At 42.0% G+C, this 23,903-nt stretch overlaps 1 protein-coding gene across 1 annotated transcript in view; it reads left to right on the forward strand.

The window, feature by feature from the left end:
- AMOTL1 (angiomotin like 1) overlaps nucleotides 1-23,903 on the forward strand; it is a 121,756-nt gene that overhangs the window by 86,632 nt on the left and 11,221 nt on the right. The window contains exons 7-9 of the mRNA XM_077805515.1: nucleotides 9,943-10,088; nucleotides 16,163-16,312; nucleotides 23,494-23,684. Of these exons, the coding sequence (XP_077661641.1) occupies nucleotides 9,943-10,088; nucleotides 16,163-16,312; nucleotides 23,494-23,684 (487 nt within the window). The remainder of the gene's footprint in view (nucleotides 1-9,942; nucleotides 10,089-16,162; nucleotides 16,313-23,493; nucleotides 23,685-23,903) is intronic.

Genomic DNA, 23,903 nt, shown 5'->3' on the forward strand with positions numbered 1-23,903 from the left:
TGCATTATGTGAACAGAAAGGAGAAGCACACTTGAGTGCTGTGTCAGGAACCAATCAGGGCATGGCAGTTTCGCATTGGAGAGAACATTACTCCAGTGGTTAATCACTTACCTGGGGCCCAGAATCAACTCACAGATCACCTCAGCAGGAATTTCTTCCAAAGTCACAAGTAGTCTCTGAAACCCAGTGTCCTGCAATCCATCTTTGTAATTTAGGGCATCACTACGATCTATCTGGTCACTATGAAAGACAATAAGAAATGCCATCTGTTTTGCTCTGAAGGGGGCCTTAGTCTGGGCTCCATGACTGATACCTTTCACCTGGGTTGGGAATCAGCACTCCTCTGTGCTTTTCCTCCAGTTCCAATTATCCCTCGGATAATCCTCAAACTCAGGTTGGATCATTCCAGGGTCATCCTCATTGCTCCAGCATGGCCAAGGCAATCTTGGTTCTCTTGCTTTCTGGTGTTATCGATTCAGCCTCCCAATCTCTTTCTCTTCATCCCAACCTCCTGACCCAGCATCACAGTCAGATCTTGCACACTGCACTCAGCCCTCTATATATCATTGCATGGCTGCTCCATAGTTAAATTAGAAGGAACAATATTCAGAGGCTATTCAACAGGTTTTACCTAATAGTAGGAAACCCTCCACCAGATTGGCCTATTTGGCCAAATGGAAATGTTTATTGGTGTGGTCATTGACTCGCAGGATTCAACTGATGTTGACTGGGATTCAGGACATCTTGGAGTATTTGTTGCATCTTCATGCTTCAGGTCTTGCACTCAATTCGTTGAAGGTCCACCCAGCTATGATTTCGGCATTTCATCCACCCATCCAGGGGAGGTCGACATTTGTGAAAGCCATGGTCTCAAAGTTCTTGAAAGGAGTCCTTTGTCTCCACCTACCAGAGAAAGAACCAGTTCCTTTGTGGGACCTCAGTACGGTCTTAGGGGTGAGACCTCCATTCAAGCCTTTGGCATCTTCTTTTCCTCTTCTGTGTCAAAAAACTGCATTCCTGGTGGCTGTAACATGCGCAAGGAGAGCATGTGAGTTGCAGTCTTTGATGGCAATTCTCTAAAGACAAAATGCCTTTGTGGTCACACCCTAAGTTTTTATCTAAAGTGATATCTCAATTTCACCTGAAACAGGCAGTGTATCTATCTGTGTTCTAACCTAAGCTACATTTAACCCTGGAGAAGCAGCATCTTCTTTCGTTGGATGTTAAGTGTTGCCTCGCCTTTTACCTGGACAGGACTAAACCCTTTATTATTTTGCCTCATCTGTTTGTGTCCTATGCAGACCAGATGAAGGGACAAGCAGTCTCTTTGCAGGCAGTCTCCAGGTGGATAACTTCCTGTATTTGAGACTGAATATGAAAAAATGCAAGCTACACCCCTCGAGGGGTGTGAGCTCATTCCACGAGGGTGCAGGCTACATCAATGGTATTTTGAAGTGGCGTTTCAGCATTGGACATTTACGGGGTGCCACTTGGTTGTCTGTGCATACGTTTACCAGTCATTATGCCATTGTATCTGCTCTGGATGTTGCAGTAAACTTTGGTAGAGCAGTCCTTTAAGCAGACTCTGGGCCCCACCTCCTCCAAGTACGGCTTATGAGTCACCTAAGTGCAATACACGGCTGCATCTACTCAAAGAAGATGAAACGGTTACTTAGTATAACTTGGGTTCTTTAAGATGTGATGCAGACATAGTATTCCACAATCCACCCTCTGTCCCCTCAGCTTTGGAGTCTATACTCTTGGCGTTCAGCGTGAAGGAACTGATGGGGGTTGCGGTGGTGCTGCCTCATATAGCCAATGGAGGGGCTATGGCTACAAGGCATGGGTACCACTAGGCAGCATTCTCTGGCACCAGTGCACTGTGTTTGCACACACATAAGTGGAATACACTTTTGTATCACATCTTGAAGAACCAGTTACAGTAAGTAACCATGTCTTTTTAAAGGACTCTGTGATAGTTTCAGAGTGAGGAAACTGGACTCAAAACTGTTGGATATTCCAGAATATTTAGGCTCTGTAATTCCTTAACATTCTAATATTTATGTCTATAATGTAGCCTGTGGGTGTGTACTTGCTACTACATGTTACTAAAAACACTAAACTTTATTTGAACCAGATCACGTCATACATTATACTGTGATTTAAAGCAAATTTTTAAAAAATCCTTTACTAGGACCTTAGCCAATGAGATACCAACCAAAAGTATACCCAACGCTGAAGAACAAATAGTTACTGCACAAATCTTGAATGAGTGGATGTACCATCCTACTAGCTAAATGAGTGTTTGCTAGGATGCATAGATATTGTTCTATGACCACAGATTTCAATGTGTTAAAAGAGTGTTTAAGGAGAAGTCACTCTGCAAAGTGACCTTGTATGGGTTTCATATCTTTTCCTTCTCCGTGGCTTCCATATTTCCATATCAAGTTTGCTGAGTTTACAAGTTAAAAGTAGGAGGCAAATCTTCAGTTGGTGTAAATCAGCCTAGCTCCACTGAATGCATTGGAGCAAATGCTGATTTACACCATCTGAGGATTTGGCTTGGGGTTTCCAACTGCCAGCCATGCTAACTCCACCTGGAATTTGAAAGTCATACTGTGTTCTTTCTGGCTCATGCAACATCATCAGTAACAAAGATGCCACAGTGGGAATGTAGATGATCATTTTGTTGTAGATGCGCAAAGCAGAAGGCAATCTAGCCCACTCTTCCATAACTGTGTTGGCGCTGCATTGTTAACAGATGTCATTAGACCTGTAGATGGTGTTCTGAATACAGAAGCAGGTCTGTTGAATAAGAAGATACCACTTTCACCCAGGCCTTGTCTATTCTGGGGACAGTTTCAAGCAAGGATAGATTACACCAATGCAATTTTCAGTTTATAATGCCTTTGCCTTTTGATACAAAGGGTCTACACCAGGGCAGCTAAACTGATGGCTGGGCAACTGATGGTTAAAATCGCCAGTGTAGCCAAAGCTGTAGTCCCTTTTCTGACTACAACTCTGCTTCAAAAGATGGTTTTATTGACACATAACCAGAAGTAATGATGTAACCGCATGCTGTGCTCTCAGCATATCACAGATAACAATTATAAACAAATATAGCTCTTTGAGATCACATCACACAAATTGGTGTGGATGCTTGGAGTGTCTACTAGTCTAGGCCAGAGAGCCAAATGTAACAAATATGATGTAAAGCTTTTCCAATAATAGAAAAAGAGGGGGCACAGAATTTACAATCTGTATTTATATTTTGTGGGCAGCTATTGCCTGCAGAATAGATTAGCTTGATATGAGAATATTGGTTGAGTACTCTGCTGTTGAGATCCACAAGGAATTTCCTTTTCTCCAGATGTAATGAAAATCCCTTTGCAGTCCAGGTTTAGCAGGGACCATGTGACTGATGTCACTGATATGGTGTCATTTATAAGTCCTTTCTGAGGGGCAGAATACAACTTGGCTTGCACTCTGTTGCAAGCAAGGTCTGGTGTTATGTGGGCCCCTTCTGTACACTCTGTTACATCTTTTGGTAGGAGCTTCAGCCAGAAGACTGCAAGCTCTTTGCAAATTTGTGGCTAAATTGCAGCCTGAGTGCACTCAGTACAGCTTCATTCATATGTGTCTGTATGTACTGAGATCTACATAATTAGAAGAGACAGGTTGTGGTGATTGAAAGGGCAGCCACTGGGGGGTTCCATAGGCTATCAGAGCTAAGTTCCTATCATCTATGCCTCTCATTTTGATAACATCTGAGCACCTCACCATCTTCAATGGGACTATCTTCATAACATCCACAGAAGGTGGGGGCATTTTGTTATTCCAGTTTTACAGCTAGGAAACCGAGGCACAGAGCAACTCAATGACTCGTCCTACGTCACACAGGAAGTCTGTGACAGAGACAGGAATTGAACCCCAATCTCCCAAGTCCCTGGCAAGCACCCTTACCACTGGACCATACTTTCTCTTGTTTTTTCAAATCAGATTAAGGGCCAAATTCTGCTCTAGGTCACACTTGCTATACCACTGGTAGCCCCAGTGTATAACCCATGGCCCCAGTGTATAACCCGAAACAGAATGTGGCCATACCAACTGTCATTCTGAATCAGAGTCATTTACCTCAGGGTGTTTTTGCAATCCTGTCTATTTTTTAGCTAATGTGTTATTTAATTCTGGATTATTGCTCTTTATTTATAGCTGTTAATTACAAAGATGCTGTGCAGAGACCTTGTCTTTCTCAAATGTGAATTCCTGTAGTCATTTAGTCTTTTATCAGTCTTGCAGCCCCTACCATGGGTAGTTTTCCGATGAGCTTTGTCATTAGCACACCATCAGTAATTGAAACTGTAGAGGGAATTTAGGAGGGTAGATTGAAATTACTGCTGATGGAATTTGGCCAGGACATAGGGGTTAGGACTGCAGCTCTTGTGCAATGGTACCTGATTTTCAACATATCAGAGGCCGGGATTGTGCACATACAGTTTCACTCGTGTTGTGTATCTATAATCACTGTAATTGTGTGTGCAAGTGTGGGAATTTCACTCAGCCCTTCCCAGCTGTGAGGTGAAGGGATGAATGTGAATAGAGGTTAAACCATAGAAACAGGGGTGGATTAACAGAAAATGGGGCCAGACTCACCAAAACTTTGCTGCCCCACCTCAAAAAATCACCCTTTTGCTGCATAGACTCCTGCTCTTTCTCCACCCCAATGGGCTCCCTGATATTACCCTCTCAGCCACCCTAGATAAACTCTTGATGTCCAGGTTGGTCCTCACTTGCCCTCCCATTAGGAGTCACATCTGTGTCAGTGAAGGCAGAAATAAACACTTCATTCCTCCATGGCACTTTGCTACATCAGGCCACTCAGACTGCTGGACTTCTGGATCCAGAGACCCTGTGTTAGTCTTTCCTGTTGGGATCAGTGCCTACAAGTTCAGAGTGAGACATGCAGTCTGGAATGCGTGGTGAAAGCTTGTCCTACTGCAGTCCATCCTGTATGTCTTTGATGGGTAATCAGGTCTTAAGGTCTGGCAGCTTGGCCCCTTTCAGTTAGAAAAAAAATAAGAAAAGCTTCATTCTGTGTCTCAGCAGTGCAACCCCCATTGAATTAGCAGGATTTGTGGCATGCAAGCCCCCTACAGTGCTTTGAGAACTAAAGGTCTTTGCAGCATGCGAAATGACCATGTCTGAATTTCAGTATCTTCTGGAATCTTGTGCTCATCAGTTCTGCATTCATTCTGCCATTTTCTGTGCCATCTTCAAATACTGGCATTTTTGGTAGGGGCTAAGGGTACAAGTGGCCTATATCCCTTTTCACCCCTGTGTCCTTATGACCCCACCGATCTGTTAAGGTCAGGTTCTGTGAATCAGCCAGATCAAGGCTGGAGCTGAGTGAGCAGAAAAGGCATATCTTGTTACCTAGCCTACATTCTAGTGAATCAGTCACCCCATGATAGGCCTGGCAACGGCTGCAGCAATTGGTTCCTGCATTCGTAAATGGCTCATGACAAAATTCATCAAAGCGCTTGCAGTGTCAGGGCTGTAAGACTGATGAAAAGCTAAATAACTACTGTAGTGCTCACTCAAGAAAGGCAAGGTCCCTCTGTGGTGTCTTTGGAAATAACAGCTGTAAGAAAAGAGCAATAAACCAGAACTAAACACCCCATTAGTTAAAAAAAGATAATTGTGAAAACAACATGGAGAAATTCTGATTCAGAATGAGGGAGATTAATATTTTTAGCAAAACTCTTGGAGCCAAATTCTGCCCTCTCTTATACCAGTCAATTTTGATAGTCCCATTGTTGATGATAATTCTAGAGGAATCAAAAATATTTATTTTAAAGGCTTCATTTTGCAAGACTTTGGGTCTGCTCCTGTTCTGGGTCCCTGGGACAGCATGAATCAGACCAGATCTGATGATCAGGAACGGATGCTCAGGAACACGCCATTAAACAAAGACCGACTTGACCAGCCATCTTTAACCTGACAGGATCCTCTCCTGCACATCTGTCTGTCCTGCCCAATCTCAGCCTCTCCACTCGTTCTCAGTGTCTCCCAGTCCCAGTTTCCTGCCATCTGCCTGTCTGCCCTCTCTCCTTGCTCTCTTTCTCTCTGCTTACTCCCAGATGCTCTGTTTCTCCCCTTATTCACCTACTGTCATTTTCCCGGAGGGGAGGGGGCCACCTCCTCCCACTTTCCCAGAGCAGGGGCTACCCCTCCTTTCCATAAAACAATGACTGTGCATTCACTCTAAATCATATATTCCCATACTGGGTAGATTCCCGTTATCATATTTACAAATATATATAACCCAAGACATGTGTGTTTGAAGAGAATCTTAACACACACTCCCCACTGTATTCCCTGTTTGATCTGTCCAGACACACTGAATAGCTCTACTCATTCTCAGCACACTGAAGGCTGACTATCACAGGAAGGGGATTGAACTCTATATAATTACAACTATAACGATAAAAGAGAAATCCTTTGGGAAGCATCCCTTAACAGTCTGAGTATATTGACCCATTACAACAGGGGTGGGCAAACTACGGCTTGCGGGCTGCATCTGGCCCGCCAGCCATTTTAATCCAGCCCTTGAGCTCCTGCTGGGGAGTGGGGTCTGAGATAAAATTTCTAGTCACTATTAATGACTACTAGCTAGTCTAGCTTGTCCTAGAACCCACAAGGGGAGAGGCAATTCTTGATTAGACCTAAGTGGAGCACAGGATCTGGTCTAAGAAGTGAATATAGCTGAATCACTGTGTAATAGCTACCATAATGTAATTCAGTTTATCATCCTTGTAGAGAGGAAAATACCAAAGAAGAACACCACAGTACCATTTAATTTCAAAAAAGGAAACTATGCAACAATGAGGAAGCAAGTTAAATGGATATTAGAAAGAACAGTTGCAAGAGTGAAATGCCTCCGCGCTTCAAGGAAACTTTTTAAAAACACCATAATAGAGGCTCAATAGAGGTATATGTATACCCCTAATAAAAAAAGCCCCCAGTAAGATGACCAAAAAATGCCACCATGGCTAAATAGCAGAATAAAAGAGGCAGTTAGAGGGAAAAAGGCATCCTTCAAAAATTGGAAGTCAAATCCTAGTGAGGAAAATAGAAAGGAGCATAAACATTGGCAAGTCAAGTGTAAAAGTATACTTAGGCAGGCCGAAAAAGAATTTGAAGAGCAGCTAGCAAAAGACAGAAAAACTAACAGCAAAAAAATGTAAAGTACAGCAGAAGTAGGAAGCCTGCCAAACAATCACTGGGGCCACCGGATGATTAAGGTGCTAAAGTAGCACTCAAGGAAGACAAGGCAGTTGCAAAGAAGCTAAATGAATTCTTTGCATCGGTGTTTACTGCAGAGGATGTGAGGGAGATTCCCACACTTGAGACATTCTTTTTAAGTGACAAATATGAGGAATTGTCCCAGATTGAGGTGTCAATAGAGGAGGTTTTGAAACAAATTGATAAATTCAACAGTAATAAATCACCAGGACCGATAGTATTCACCCAAGAGTTCTTAAGGAACTCAAATATGAAACTGAAGAACTATTAATTGGTATGTAACCTATCACTTTAATCAACCTCTGTACCAGATGACTGGAGGATAGCTAATATAATGCTAATTTTTAAAAGAGCCTCTAGAGGTGATCCTGGCAATTACAGGTCAGTAAACCAGACATTACTACCAGGTAAATTGGTTGAAACTGTACTAAAGAATAGAATTATCAGATGCATAGGTGAACACAATATGTTGGGTCGAGTGCTGTAGCTATTTTTAGAAATCTCACATTGGTACCTTCTTTGCGTTTTGTCAAATCTGCAGTGACAGTGTTCGTAAATCAAACAATGTGCTGGGTCATCATCCGAGACTGCTATAACATGAAATATTGTCAGAATGCGGGTAAAACAGAACAGGGGACATACAATTCTCCCCCAAGCAGCTCAGTCACAAATTTAATTAACGCACTATTTTTTTAACGAACATCATCAGCATGGAAGCATTTCCTCCAGAATAGTGGCTGAAGTATGAAGGGGCATATGGATGTTCAGCATATCTGGCAAGTAAATACCTTGCAATGCGGGCTACAAAAGTGCTATGCGAACGCCTGTTCTCACTTTCAGGTGACATTGTAAATAAGAAGCAGGCAGCATTATCTCCTGCAAATGTAAACAAACTTGTTTGTCTTTGCGTGATTGGCTGAACAAGAAGTAGGACTGAGTGGACTGTAGGCTCTAAAGTTTTACATTGTTTTGTTTTTGAGTGCAGTTATGTAACAAAAAAAATCTACATTTGTAAGTTACATTGATGAACTTTTTCCATATTTCCTTGGCAGAGAATTTCAAAATTATTGATTTTCATGCTGATTCAGAATGAAGCCTGCTTTTTAAATTCTTTGTAAAACAGAACTTCTCTTTTCCACACAGCTTTAAAAATTAACTGCTCTCCCTCAGGTAAGAGATGATCCAATGGCGAACTTTATGTGCGGGTAGTTCCACTTACATTCACAGGAAGGGTTTCTTCGGTGAGTCTGGGCTGTAATGAATTAACATTATGCTCTCAATAGGCAGCTAGCCAACAAAGATGCTACCTGGGCCTATGAGTTGTTGCTTAGATCTTGTTGCCTTCTGGCTAAAGGAAAGATGGTGAGCATAGCTGGTTGTGAAATTTGATTTTTTTAAAGTCATTTTTAATTTTGAAAATTTGAAATTTTGTTTAAAAATAAAAAGAGGAGGATGAAATTTTGGCAGAAAATGTCCCTATTTTCGGCCGGCTCTAATGGTGAAATTAGATCTGGCAAAGGAGAGGATTACACCCATGACAAAGGTCTGACACTGCTGTGTGTGCTCTGCCATCAGGGCTGTTTGTGTGGGTAGTTTCTGGTACATTTGTTGTGAAGGAAGGGATCACTCATTACTGACATATGAACAGTCACCTAGTAGGAGAAGAGCCAGTTTGCTGGCAGTCACAGCAGGGCTGAAGGGCACATAGGTCATGCTGGACTAGAGGATCAACTAGAGCTCCACTGGGACTAAAGATTAAATTCTGTTTCCTGGAACTCCTTCTGGAAATCCCTGTTGTGGGTCCTATGGCTATGCAGGGGCTATAGAGCAAGAGAATGCCAGTTACTGGAGATTACCGTCCTTTCCCTTTAAATAATAAAATCACAATTTCAGTAGGGTTCTAGTGAACCCGAAGGTGAGGATTCTGAGCTGTGGTCAGTGAGGCACTTTGATCAGCTCCCCTGTCTGGCTAATGACACATTAAGATCCTTTCTGCTAGTGCATCTTGACCTCCTATTTGGGCAGGTCTGGATTATTTACTGGAAAGTAAAAGGTCTTTGCTTTTTATCCCTCGGCAGAGGCAGAGAAGCAGCTTTGTGCTGGCAATGTAGTGAGAAGTGATTCTGTTCTTTTGGCTAGTTTTTGAAAAATGAAAGCCTTGCGCCTGTTTAACTTGGTCACCTTTGCCCATTCATTTTGTGAAACTGCTGTGGCACGCCAGTGGCAGGCCAGAGTCTTTATTCAGCAGCCCTCTCTGGGGCTCTTCAGCTATCCACTCATTTGTTTTGCCATGGATTGAATACAGTATAATTTGCATTTACTATATGACACCTTTGCACTTTCTGTATGTAGCATCTTCCATTCAATGATTTCAAAGGGACCTGGTCAGTCATTTACCTCTAACATCAGCAGTAACGTAAAGCCAGGCTGTGAGCTAGTGAGTTCTGGCATATGAGACTCTCTGCCCATCACACCACTGCCCAGTTGAATCTCAGGCATTGTGCTGGAGTAGGCCAACCCTCTGTTGCTTTGCATAGGTTTTGTTTTTTTAACACGGTGCCAACTTACCTTTGGCACTTGGCCCAGAGTCTGTGCGCTGTTCTGATAGAGCTGCTCTTGTTCTTGTCTCTCTTCCAGACAAAGAGCACTTGAAGGAGAGGGAGAAGCTGGAAATGGAATTGGCAGCCGTGCGCTCTGCCAGTGAGGATCAGCGGAGACACATCGAAATCCTGGACCAGGCACTGAACAATGCTCAGGCCAAGGTCATCAAACTGGAAGAGGAGGTGAGATGAAGGCATCATTTCCTCTGCTTTGCTGCAAATGATTGCTTGTATTTAGTATTCATTTTACAGCTGTAATTCAGCCCAGCCTCTTAACCCTTTCCAGCACCAGGGTGGCAGCCCCCCTCTTTCCCAGACCCTTCCAAACAGAAAACAATTATAAAACACTGAGCCAGGCAGGATTTGAAAGGAAACCACAATCCCAGATGCTTTCTGTATAACCAAAAGCTTGACCAAATTTCACCAGCCGATGGCTAACGTGATGTTAGGACTTTAGAATATCCTATCTACTAATTTAGGACTTGTGTAATTAATGAGAAAATATCTTATATGGGTATAGTCCATTTCTTCTCAAAGAATCCCGAAGTGCATACATATAGTGTGTGTCTGTGTATACAAACACACACACACACACAGAGTTCACCAAAGTCAGCCAGATCAATTCACAGAACTCAGTACAACAGGACCAGATAACTTGCATTCAGGAGTATTAAAAGAAATGGCTGAGGCACTCTGATATTTAACAAATCTTTGAATACTGGTGAAGAAAAGCTAATGTCCCAGCATTTATACAGGATTAACATGGGTAACTATAGGCTGGTTATCTTGACATCAGTCATGGGCAAAATCTTGGAAAGACTGATTGAGTGCAATCAGTAAAGAATTAAAGAATGGTCTCATAATTAATGCAAATCAGTATGATTATATGGAAAACAGAGATTGTCAAACTAACATGATATAATTTCATGAGATTACGAGATTGGTTGAGTTTAAAATAATATATTCAGATTTGTGTAAGACATTTGACGAAGTGTTGCACAACATTCTGATTAAAAAATTAGCATTATACAAAATCAATGTAGCCCTTATTAAATGGATTAAAAAGTGGTTAACTGATGGATCTCGAAAAGTCATTGTACATGGGGATTAGTCACAAATGAGGATGTTTCTAGTGGATCTGTTCTTGGTCCAGTGCTATTCAATATCTTTGTCAATGATTTGGATGAGAACATAAAAACATTGCTGGTAAAGTTTGCAGGGTTCTGAAAAGAGCTACAAGAATGATATGAAGTCTGGAAAACCTGCCCTACAATGAGACTAAAGAAGACTAATCTGTTTAGATTACCCAAGCGTTGTTTAAGAGGCGATTCAACCACAGTATCAGAATACTTACATCATCGTGTAGATCAGTGGTTCTCAAACTTGTATTGGTGACCCCTTCCACATAGGGAGCCTGAGTATGACCCCCCCTTATAAATTAAAAACACTTTTTATATATTTAACACCATTATAAATGCTGGAGGCAAAGCAGGGTTTGAATCTTGTGACCCCCTGAGGGGTCCCAACCCCCAGTTTGAGAACCCCTGGTGTAGATGTACTTACATAGGGAGAACATTTCTGATAAAAGAGGGTTCTTTGATCTAGCAGACAGACAAAAGCATAACAGTATCCAGTAGCTGAAGATGAAACTAGACAAATTCAGACTAGAATTAAGGTGTACATTTTTAACAGTGAAGGTAATTAACCATTGGAGCAGTTTACCTACGGGGGTTCTAGCTTCTCCATCATTTGAAGTCTTTAAATCAAGACTGCATGTCTTTCTAAAAGATCTGCTATAGCTCAATCAGAATTTATGAGCTTGATGCAGGAGTCACTTGGTGAAATTTTATGGCCTGTGTTATGCAGGAGATCAGACTAGATTATCGTAATTGGCCTTTCTGGTTTTATCTATGAACAGTGTAATGAGGGAAATTCTGAATAAGGATAAAAAGGCTATGGGACCTTGAATGTCTATACAGAGCAGATCAGACCTTGGTGAGAGGGAGGGTTGTCCAGTGGTTTGGGCGCTAGCTAGGACTTGGGAGATCCAGGCACAATTCACTGCTCTGCCACAGAGTTCCTGTGTGACCTTATGCAAGTCACTTAGTCAGTCTGGCCCATATTTTTAAAGGTATTTAGCCATTGCTTCTCTCAGCAACATCGCTGCCGCACCTAACTGATTAAGGAGCCCAAATCTTATTTTCAAAAGGGATTTAGGCACTTAAGAGCCAGAATCCAAATGGGATTTAAATATTTCTTGAAAATGATATTTAGGCTCCTAAATCAGTTAGACATTGCAACACTGAGCGCAGCGATGCCTAATTACCTTTACTAACCTTTAATAATAGCAATATGTTATTCCCACAAGAAAGGTTGGGGACCACTGGCCTAGATGATCATAATGGTCCCTTAAAAAGAAGAAGGAGTCTGGTGGCACCTTAAAGTCTAACAGATTTATTTGAGCATAAGCTTCTGAAGAAGTGAGGTTTTTACCCATGAAAGCTTATGCTCAAATAAATCTGTTAGTCTTTAAGGTGCCACCGGACTCCTTCTTGTTTTTATGGATACAGACTAACACGGCTACCCCCTGATACTTGACATAATGGTCCCTCTGACCTTAAAATGTATAAATCTAAGGCTAGATACTGGTTGAGCCAAGAGAGAAACTTTTTTCCTGATCACTGGGCCAGGACCAGCACCTGGATAAGTTTACTGATCCTATGAATTTTTCCATTGTTCCATTAAATGTTTCTTGCTCTAATAAGTCATGAGTTATTGGATCATAAAATCATATCATTCTTATTATGCTCTTGCTTCTTCACACACAGTTCAGTTCTAAGCTGACTAGCAATTATTTCCCCACCAAATTTCTCCTGTTCCATTTAGCAAACATTTTTCACTTTGATTTTTAAAGGTATTTGTGTGCATCTGGTGATTATGAAATTACAGACTGGGTAAGGATGTCAGAATTGCCCAATAATAATAATTCATTATTATTTATGGACAAGTGAGCTATATTTTTGTGTATAATCAACAAAATTGTTAACAAAGGGCTTGATACTGTGAACACTTCAGTGCATTCCTTTACTATAGTGAATAAAATTACATGCATGCTTAAGCATTTGCAGGGCTGGAGCCTAAATTCCAATTACAAAGCAAAATTTTGCATTTGGTTAAATCAGTGCACTTCCTTTGCAGACAACAGGGTTTCTCAGTTATGAATGAGAGATAATTTGGCTTGGAGTGTCTTTATTGCTACTGATGATGAATGAGGGAGAAAGAATCCAGCTTGACTCTCTGATCCCAGGCTCAGTTTGCAGGGCTGGCAGTTAGTAAAACCATCTTTTTGCTTGTAAACTGAGCACCTTTGATCAGTAAGCCAGAGATCATGAACATGGAACCCTACAATACCACTCTCACAGAGTCACACACCCCTTGGGAATCTAATCTTCTGATTGCTTCTGGACATTAGTTCAGATTCTAATCTCATTCATATCAATGTAAATCCATTGAAATAACTGCTGTTTACAGCAGTGTAATGGAGATGAGAATCTGGCCCATTGTTACTGAGTCTAGAAAGGCTGCTTAGAATAAGTTTTGTCTTGCACCTGTATTGTAAAAAAACCTCCATCAATTTCATTCTGATTTTTGACTTGGGTATTTTATGGTCACAGAGAACAATTTTGAGGCATAAGACTCCATTGTCAGTATAATCTGTGGGAAGGTACATAGCTTGATCTAGCATTGTGCTGAAAGAATTCCACCTATTCTGGCTGAAACACCTGAGCCCCCGCTTTATAATTGCTAAGAGCTTCATGCAAAGGACCACATTCAGGAAAGCATTTGCAATCCATAATAACAACTGTTATTGGTCCTACAAAACCCAGGAAGAAAGCTGCATATTCTGGAGCGCCATCTAAGAGCACATTATCTATTAACTAATTATTGACTAGAGCTGGTCAGAAATTTTCTAGTTAATCTTTTTTTGGGGGGTGAAAAAATGCCAGTTCACCCAAACTAACACCGTTTGCAAACCCGGATCAGGTTCAAGGAATTTCCTGACTCAAAAAAAACAAAAAGGTTTTGAATTGTTGAAACATTTCACTTTGACATTTTCAAAATGAATAATTCCAGTGTTCCAGTTTGAGAGGACTTTTTGCTTTGAAATTTAAGCTCATAAGACCAAAAAAAAGTTCTGAAAAGAGGGTCAAAATCAAAATTAAATGTGTTGAAATTATCATACTGAAACAATTCAATTGACTTGAAACAGGGAAAAAAATTGGTTTCCCAGTTTGCAAAAGTTTAAGATTTTGACTTTTTGTCCTGATCTGAGAGGTGCAAAAATATTAAACTCTTGAAAATATTTGTGAAACTGGAAAACTACTGTTTCCTATTCACATGTATACAGACATGTTTCTTTATAGAGCACTCTTCTAATGATAACTGTGTTAAACATTAGTCTTTCTACCTCCTATCTGGACTGTAAAATGTGCAAAGAACCAAAGCCACGTGAGCACAAATAAATGAGGAAGAGTGGGAGTGTCTGTGTATCTAGACTAGAAGCCAGGAATCCGGTGTATGCTAGGAATTAGCTGTGACTTTGGATAGTCATATTAACCTCATATTGTCATACTGTGACTAAAGTCATATTAAACTCTCTGTCTCAGTTTCATATCTATCAAGTGGCAATAATCACACTGATCTCTGTAAAGTCAGTATTTAACAAAATCCAAACTATCTAACCCCAACTCCTGGGCCGAGTGAACTTTTCGGTAAGGCTAGAAATGTTTTTAATTGGTTTGGACTTGCAGCCTTGCTTTATGCTAATTGATTTTTTCTGTACAACACAGCAGATATGTTTTGAAGGGGATTAAACAATTAAATTGTTGTGATGGAAGAACAAGAACACAATATCTCACCAGAGAGAGGCATTGCAGCCCGCAGGGTGAAGTCTTGAATCTGTCTGCAGCAGTCAAAGTGATATGCATGCAAGTTTAGGGTTAGCATCCAAGCTCCATGGGAAAGAGAACTGTATTTTAGTCACTCTTGATAGAAACAATTTGCATTTTGGATTACACTGGGACTGATCCTGAGAGGTGCTGAGTAATTCCAACTCCAATTGACTTCGCTATACCCCAGGATCAGGCCCATTTTTTGTCCTAGTTGCTTCCCTAGGATCAGTTTTCACAGAAGGCTTTGATGCCCTTCTCACTGACATGTGCCTTGGGCAGTCTGTGGCATATCTGAACTCTTCCCCAAAGGTTCTAAGGCATGTTAATTCCCGTCATAGATTAATATCATTTTACCTTGTTGTCCTGCAATTACCACTTCTGTAGCACAGTGGGAGGCTGCAAGAATAATGGCTCAGATAGCAGCTATGATGCACCTAATATCTGCATCCACTTGCATGCCTAAAAGGTCACAGAGAAAGTCTGCAGTCCACTCCCACAAACTCCTGTTAGGGTATGCTACTTGAGCAAGTCAGGATTAATCTCAGGCCATAAAATGCTAGGTTGCAGAATCCTCATGTAACACTGGGCCTATAAATCACTCAGTGCATGCATTAGAAGTAAGAATGGCTTTAGCTGATACTAACAGTCACCCATATTCATCTGTATGACCTAGCCCTTGGTAGACAAGAAAACATCTGGAAACCGTCCAACAGATGTATATCTTCAGCTAAGGGTCTGCAGATGCCTTTCCCATCATCGGAGACTGGATCATGCAGATATACAGGGTTAAGATTTATTTCTAGAATCATAGAGTTGAAGGCTAGAAGGGACCATTAGATCATCTAGTCTGAACTCCTGTATATCACAGGCCAATTAAATTTCACCAAGTTATCCCCTTATTGAGCCTGATAACTTGTGTTTGGCTAAAACATAGAGCTTGATTTGAAAACATCAAGAGAGGGAGAATCCGCCTTTTCCCTTCGTACTTCATCCAGGTGATTAATTACCTCACTTCTAAAGATGTGTGGCTAAATTCTAATTTGAATTTGTCTGGCTTCAGCTTCCAGCCACTGGTTCTTGTCATGCCGTTCTCCACTAGATTAAAGAGCCCTTTGCTACCCAGAATTTTCTCCCTGTGAAATTTAGGTTCAGTGAAAGCCACATTTACATGCAACATGCACATGCCAGTGATTTATGAGATCATATCACAACCTAATTCATAGACATAAACGTTCATGTCATATTTGTTTGGCTTCTGCTCTTCTGTTAATGACACTGTGCCCTCCGCTTGCACTCTGCCCCCAGTTGCGTAAGAAGCAGGCCTATGTTGAGAAAGTGGAGAAGCTGCAGCAGGCTCTGACCCAGCTCCAGGCAGCATGTGAGAAACGGGAGCAGATGGAACGGCGATTGCGCACACGGCTGGAGCGGGAGCTGGATTCGCTGAGGATGCAGCAGGTGAGAGGCTGATTGGTCGTGGGCCACAAGCACATCCATGCCGATGCCTGGGTAAATAAGGACGGAATGCTTCATGCCCTGTACCCCTGGCATTACCTCCAGGATGTGTCTTGGCAATGAGAACAGGAGGACTGGCCTCTCACCCTTTGCCACCATGATGATAGTAGAAACAAGAATGGGTGAGTGCAGTTTTGTGAGGCTGAGTTAGGGGGCGCTTCCAAACCGTTGCTTGTTTCTGCAGTGCTTCGTTAGCTCTCAGTGCCTTTTTCCATCAGTTTGATGCAATGGTTACAAGAGTTTCTCTCTGAAGTTGGCCACAGTTAGCTAAGCCTTTTTGTGAGCTCTACATTGGATTAACGATGCAGTGCTTTCTCTGTGGGGCTACCCATGAAAGCCATTTGGAAGCTACAGCTCATTCAGCATGTGACAGCCAGCTTGCTTAGTAGCATTAGCCAAAGTGCATATTACACCAGTGCTTCAACGGCTGCCCTGCCTCTATTTGATTCTAGGCACAATTCATCATGATCCTTAAAGCCCTGCCTGGCTGAGTCCTAGTTATAAGAGGGACCACGTCTCTCCCTATGCAGCATTGTAACAGCTGAGGTCAGCTGAAGTGCTCTCACCTACAGATCTGAGTATCTGGAGGTAGACTGTTTTCAGAGAAGGACCCTTTGAGAGGTCCTTAAGGCAGGTGTTGAGGTTAGATAGCAAAGTACATGATGACAGACTGCTGATCAGGCCTGCATGGTGTGAATATTCATATAGCAGTCACTCAACTCCTATAGTCATGACCCTACATGTTCTTGCCTTGGTGTAAAACCTGCACAGACTCTTGTTGGTTGCTAAATAAACCAAAAAGCAAACCAGCTCAATGACAAGCTAAACAAATACAGGAGCATTTTGGAGAACTGTCATATTCTTAGGATTTTTATTTTTTTTTACCAGTCCCTCTAGAGAGATTCAAGAATTCCTTGACTCCATGGGGTGTTGTCAGGGCTCCTGCATTAGAGCTGTGTGAGCACCTGGTTGAGTTTTAAAGCTCTGAGTTTTCCATGCAGCACTGAAGCAGAAACCTGGATGCTTAATACTCATGACTTGACACGTACCACATACTTTTTTCATTTTTTTAATCAGGACAGTCATTTTTAACTATATCAAAGGTCACCCTGATGGAAATTTCTGGATTTTAGATGAATCCTTCACTTGGAAAAGCCTGTTCAGTGCTGACTTTAAATAGAGGATTATTTATTATTTCTCCACCATTTTTGCTTGATGGCGCTTGGCTCTCTCCAGATGCTGAATAGACACTAGTTACGGCTCCATAGTTAAGGTTGAGTGTAGTTTTGCACTGAAAGTAGGGATTCAAATGCTTTCATATCTATGGAGAATATAGCGTATCCTCCCCAAAATTGCTTTTCAAAAACTACCCTTTGCACCAGACCTGTTCAACAGGGAGGGTAGGTGGGAAAAACTCTGTATGTGTGTACAGGTGCATGCAGAGGAATGTAGGGGTTGAAGGAGCAAGTGGGAAATAGGTGTGTATGTCTGTGTGTGCAGGGGAATATGAAGGGCCTATGGGAAGGAGAAACTGGGATGTGTGTCCAGGGGAATATGGAGGGAGTGGGGAAGCTGGGGGGAGGGATGCAGGAGAATGTGGGGGACAGGATGTAGGGGAAAAGTGGGGAATGTACTCCATTTTGTTGTGTAGCTGTGGCAGGGCAAAGCAGCTGTAAACCCATCTGTACTGGTAAGTATGCTCTGGCTGATTTGTGCTGCTCCAGGGAGGTGTAAAGCAGCCAAAGCACACTGGTGAATCTGGCTACAAAAGGCTTAAAATAAATAAATAAATTAAATATGATGTTTTAAGGTTGATATTACACATCTTCATGTCATTAGAAATATCGTAAGGCAACATTCTCTTTTGTTTCCTATTTACGGTTTAATGTATGAAAATTGTAATTAAAAAAACAAAACAAGGAAATTCGTAGACAAAAACAATGTTAATCTGAAGTTAGGTTTGAGAGTACATATATCAATCATTTAGGGTAAAACACATTACAGGAATGTTGCAGTTAACCCCGCAAACAAGCCTTATAAACCTAGGAAATTCAGATTTCAGGCTAACCTTACCATAATAAAAATATGGTATGGTATGGAAATGCAGAATTGGAGCACTCAAACAGCCTTTACTCTGCCTTGTGGTGAAACAATGAGTGGAGTGGGGTGGGGAAGGAAAGCAAAAAAAATCTAATGTGCTTCAAAAATCAATCTAATTTGGGACTTATCACTAAAATCCTTAGCTGTAATCATATGGTTATTGCATGATGTCACTAAAGAGCAGAGTTAAGGTCCTGAACTGGGACCAATGTAAGTAAGGAATGCATACGCTCTCCAGCCTTAACTTTGGCAATTCCAGACTCTTAAACACTTCACAATTCAACCGTATCATTTATAAAGCTTTGGGATTTACACCGGCTGAGAATCTGACCCATAGTTTTTCTGATGGACTTTTACTGAAAATGCAAGTTACTATCAAACGGATCCTGTAGAACCAAACACTCAAACAGCATTTAATAGCATTTTCGGTGTAACATGACATTGATTTGGTATATGGAAATACACGCACAAATTCAGAATAATTTACATGATTACAAAGGACCATTTCTTCTGCTACTCCAATAAATTATTTATATATGGGTTAAAAACAAAATTGGATGGAGGTGCGGAGACATGGTTCTATGAATGCTTCCCGGGATCTCATGGTTTTTTTGGGGAGCTCTGCATACAAGTGTTTGAGCCCGTACTTTTATGCTTAGTTGAACTGTCTTAGCACAGTTACTCATCTAGATAAGTAACTGCCTCTTTCGCCTTCACTTATCACCACCTCCTCAAAACAAATCGTAATGTTATTTTGGGGAGTAGATTAGTTCATGACAAACAAAAAGCATTGAAGAGTTTGCAGAGAGAATTCCCAGCTGGCAGCTAGCACTGAGATCAGAACATGTGAATATTGGCTGCTGAGGGTCAGCGAATGGATATACTAGTGCATTAAGCCACCATTTGAGAAAAACAGCTGAAGGGTGTAAAAGGGAACATAACTGAGGCATGACATGTAGTTTTAACTTAGAAAGTTCACACATTTCCCACTGTCGAGAAACACTGCTGCTGCCAGAACCCTACTGGAATCAGGGCTTGTTATTGCTAAGACTTGTGGCAAATGGACACACTGCTACACAGTGTTGTTGCTTAAAAGCAAAGGACCTGATTCTGCTCTTAGCTACGTGGGGGTAAATCAGAAGTAACTCCATTGACTTAAATGGAGTTATAACAGTGTAAAAACCAGTGTGAGAGGTGGATCAGGGCCCCAAAAGAGAAGCTAGTTGCAGTTAAGTAACATTAAAAAAAAAATCTTATTTTCAGTGTTTGAATATCAGAGAGCCACATCAGTCTGTGGTGTAATCAGAATGGACTTCTGGATCAGGCACTGGACTTGGGTTCAGGGGATCTAGGATCAATCTCTGGCTTTGCCACAGACTCTCTGTGTGACCTCACAAGTTGCTCAATCTCTTTGTGCCTCAATTTTCACCGGGAAGGTGGGAAATCTGCAAATATTTCTCTACTTCACAGGGATATTGGGGGGATAAAAGCATAAATACTGGGCAGGCTCTATAGTTAGTGGCTTGGAATTGTAATTAGCACCATGTTTAAAGTGTCGTAATTCTGGAACACCTTTTCCCTTCAGATTTTCACTTCAAAAAATTGCCTTGGCCTCTCAGCTAACCTGCTGGGTTTGAGGGGAGGCTGGTATGAATGTTTGGGTTATTTTTTAATTTGAGAGAGGGCCAAAACCAGGTTTATGATGAACAACTAGCTCTAATTGTAACTGTGGGGTGAGTCCCATCACTCCATAAAATGACACCTGCTATCCATGTATCACAGTCATATCTACGGAATATTGAGTCATGCCAAATAAAATAGACTTTTACTACTTTTTACCCCAGTGAGCTTTATAGACCCAGTCCACCTGGGAGAGAATGAGCTGGATTTTATTCTGGCTCAGTTACCATCAACAGAATTATTAGCTAAATTCCAAATGGCCAGTCTTTATTGTTGATGATGCATGTATCCAGGAAAAAAGGACCTCTTAACTTTATATTCCAGGTTGAGTTTACGGGGTTGGCATTTATTTTGATCTGAAATTAATAAGTCACTCTACACATGGAGTTTCAGGGTACAATTTTTACAGAGTGGAATTGCTCTGTAAAAATATCGTCATACCTTCCAGGACTGACATTATCTGAAGCATAACTGATGTTTTTATTGGTGAAGCATCACAACAGTTGCCCCCAAAGGATTGTTCCATAATGGATTGTTCCAGAAAACTTCTTCCAAAAAAGTCAGTATTACCCCAAAGCCAAAGTTCACTTAAGTCTTCTCCTGCATTCCCAAGTCATGTTTTCTGTCATCAAGAGGAAAGGTTCCAAAACGAAGCAATAGAGGCTGTCGTATTTTGTGACATGAATTCCAGAGAATGGAAATGTAGGTTACATGGTAACCCCTGAGTTCATGGTGTTGATGCATCACATAGGGCCTGCCTTGCCCTGGGCAGCTTGTGAAGTGGCAAAGTTGACAAACAGGGGTGTGCACAACATAGTGTCCTCGTCTCTGACACAATCTTACATGCCACTAAGTGCAGCAACTCTTATGCTTTATAAAACACTTCAATAACGTCTACTCTCTGAAGGTCTCAGAGAACTTTACAACCCTTAATTCTCACACCATCCCCTATGGATTAGGTAACTATTGTTATCCCCATTTTAGGTACAGGGAGGTTAAGTAATTTGCTTAAGGTCTTACTTTCACTGTTCCGTACAGAGTTCCTGTGGGAGCTGAAAACCAGCGTTTTGCTCAATTTCAAACCAGGGACTTTTTGCATGCTAGATAAACACACGAACCGCTACACTAGAGAAACCACCTCCTAAGATCGTGTGGGAGAATCAGGAATAGAGCCAAGGTCTTTTAACTCCCCATCCTCTGCATTAGCTTCCCTGCTTTGGATAAACAGTTTTCTGTTCTATCGGGTTCTTTCATCCACTGTGTCCATTTTGCTTATCTTATAACTCTGAAATTTCAAAAGATGATGCCAAATGAGATAATGCGTAAACAAACGTCAGTGTTCTCCATAACGTAAGAAAGCTTTATCCACACTCATGGATTGATCTCTGTATCTTATGATGATGCTGATTCTTGAAGTGCCATTAATGTGCTACGTGCAGTAGAGGTACGGTAGCTGGTATTAAGAATGCTCTATAAACTCGTATGTTTAGGGGAGTCGGACAGTCTGAAACTGGTGCTTAAGAAGCCATAGTAGATACATGGGGCCAGATCCCCAGCTGCTGTAAATTGGCATAGAGCCATGGCCCATAATAGTGGCCAAGTGCCATTTAATTTAGCATGCTATATTGCTTTGCTTCTGGGTTATATTTAACTATTTCCGATTCCCCTACACATGTTGGACACTCTCTCCATGCATGAGAGAAGTGTGACAAAGTGTCAGCAAAAGAGGTATTTTAATGCTAGGTTTGGAGTATCCCACGATGCCCTTGCATTCCAGGAGGAGCAGCAGGAACCCTAGTTCTGTCAGCCTGGTTCAGCATCCCACGGAATATGTGATGGCCACAGTGAGCATCTGGAAAGCCAGTCCTGCCAGCACATTTGTCAAATGTAATAACAATGGAACACAACCTTTGCTTGCATTGCACCTTTCCTACAAACTGCACCCCCCAGCTGCTTGGCAGTGCAAGACAGCAGCCATTAGAGAGGTAAAAGACAAAGGGTGGGACTTTTTAAAGTGCTCCATGTAGGCGCTGCAAAAGTCCCTGGTAAAACTCCTGGGTAAAACTCCCTGGTAAAACTCCATGGAAGCAGACTTAGGCCAACTCTAAGCTCTTTAGAAAATCCCATTGCACATTTTCAAACTCAGGTTTGAAACTTTAACTAACTAAACTCTAATTTTAGGCCCCAAGGCCCAGATTCTCAAAGGTATTTAAGGACCTAATTCCCATTGAAAGGAATGGGGGTTAGGCGCTTAAGTACCTTTGACGATGTGGACCCAAATCCATATTTAGGTACCTGTTTAAGTGGATGGATTTTCAAGCGTGTTGAGAACGCTCCACTCCCACTGACTTCATTTGGATTTGCAAGTACTCAGCACCTCTGAAAAGCTGGCCTCTGATGTAGGTGCCCTAACTTGAGGCTGCCAGGTTTGAAAATGCTAGCTTAAAAGACAGCAGGAGGAGAGAAAAATGAAGGAGCCTGGACATGGCGGATGAGAGATTTGAAAAAAGATTGCAGACCAATAAGGGAGAGGGACACCGGCAGGCTCTCTCAGACAAGGCTGATCTCTTGCACAGACAGCATGGAGATTACTTGAAGGAACTGAGGAAAGAAGGGAAAGGGGCATAGAGACAAGAAGTCAGAACCCTGTGCAGTCCGTGTGCTGTTTCAGCTCCCACGCATGCTGTAATAGGCAGCAGACATGCTGTCTCTACTAGCCTATTTCACAATTCCATTCCTTTTTCAGCAATCCATCAAGTATGTTATGTGGGCAGATGTATGCCCGGGATAGCAACTCAATTCTTTCACCAGCTCATGCAGTATATGCATGTGCGAGGGTGAGCATCCAGCTCAATCAGCCCATGAGGTATTAACACTCCACGGTGGAGAGCTGGACTGCTCCACCCCGTGAGGAGTGTGCTTGCTGTGGTGGGACCACCAGTTCTTTTAGCCTCTTTCAACATCTTTTAGCCCTCAGTCAGTCACCTTCAGGAACTTGGGGCGGACCCCACCTTCAGCTGGAAGTTTTACACACGCCATCTGTAGCCTTGCCTCCTTTGCTAAGCAATAAATCAGCTTTCCTGATGCTGTTGAGTTGCTAGGGACAGTTTCTAGAGCAAACTTGCATCTCACTGGTTGTAGGCAATAACTATTGGGTCACGCTTTGACAAGGAGCCCTATTTAAGCTCTGATCGCCAGGGTGGCTACTGATTCAGCAACAGGCCACCCAAAAGGTTGAAAGCCCCTGGGTTTGTTTTGCAGAAGATTTTGTAGAAGAGGTTCCTGCAGCTCTCGTGTTGGTGCAGGCTGAATATCTTTCGTTGTTTCCCTCTCCCGAACTCCAGAGACAGGGGAACTACCAGGCCGAAAGCCTGCCAGAACACAATGCCCCAGCACTGATGGAGCTAGTGCGGGAAAAGGAGGAGAGGATTCTGGCTCTGGAAGCTGACATGACCAAGTGGGAGCAGAAGTATCTAGAGGAGAGCACAATCAGGCACTTTGCCATGAATGCAGCAGCCACAGCGGCAACAGAAAGGTAAGATCATATTGTTCTAGGCAGTCAGCAATACACTCAATCAAATGAGGCTTTGTATAGTAAAAAGAAGTGGGTGTTTTCTTAGGGACAAATCTGGCGTGGTTTATCCAGTCATGTAGTCCCATTGAAGTTAATGGGACCATTCACTATAGCAAGGCCATGAGGCCTTGCCATTCTGGGTCAGGATCAATGGTTCATCAAGGCCAGTGAACCAGCCTC

This window comes from Eretmochelys imbricata, chromosome 1 (assembly GCF_965152235.1).
Source record: "Eretmochelys imbricata isolate rEreImb1 chromosome 1, rEreImb1.hap1, whole genome shotgun sequence".
Lineage (NCBI taxonomy): Eukaryota > Metazoa > Chordata > Testudines > Cheloniidae > Eretmochelys > Eretmochelys imbricata.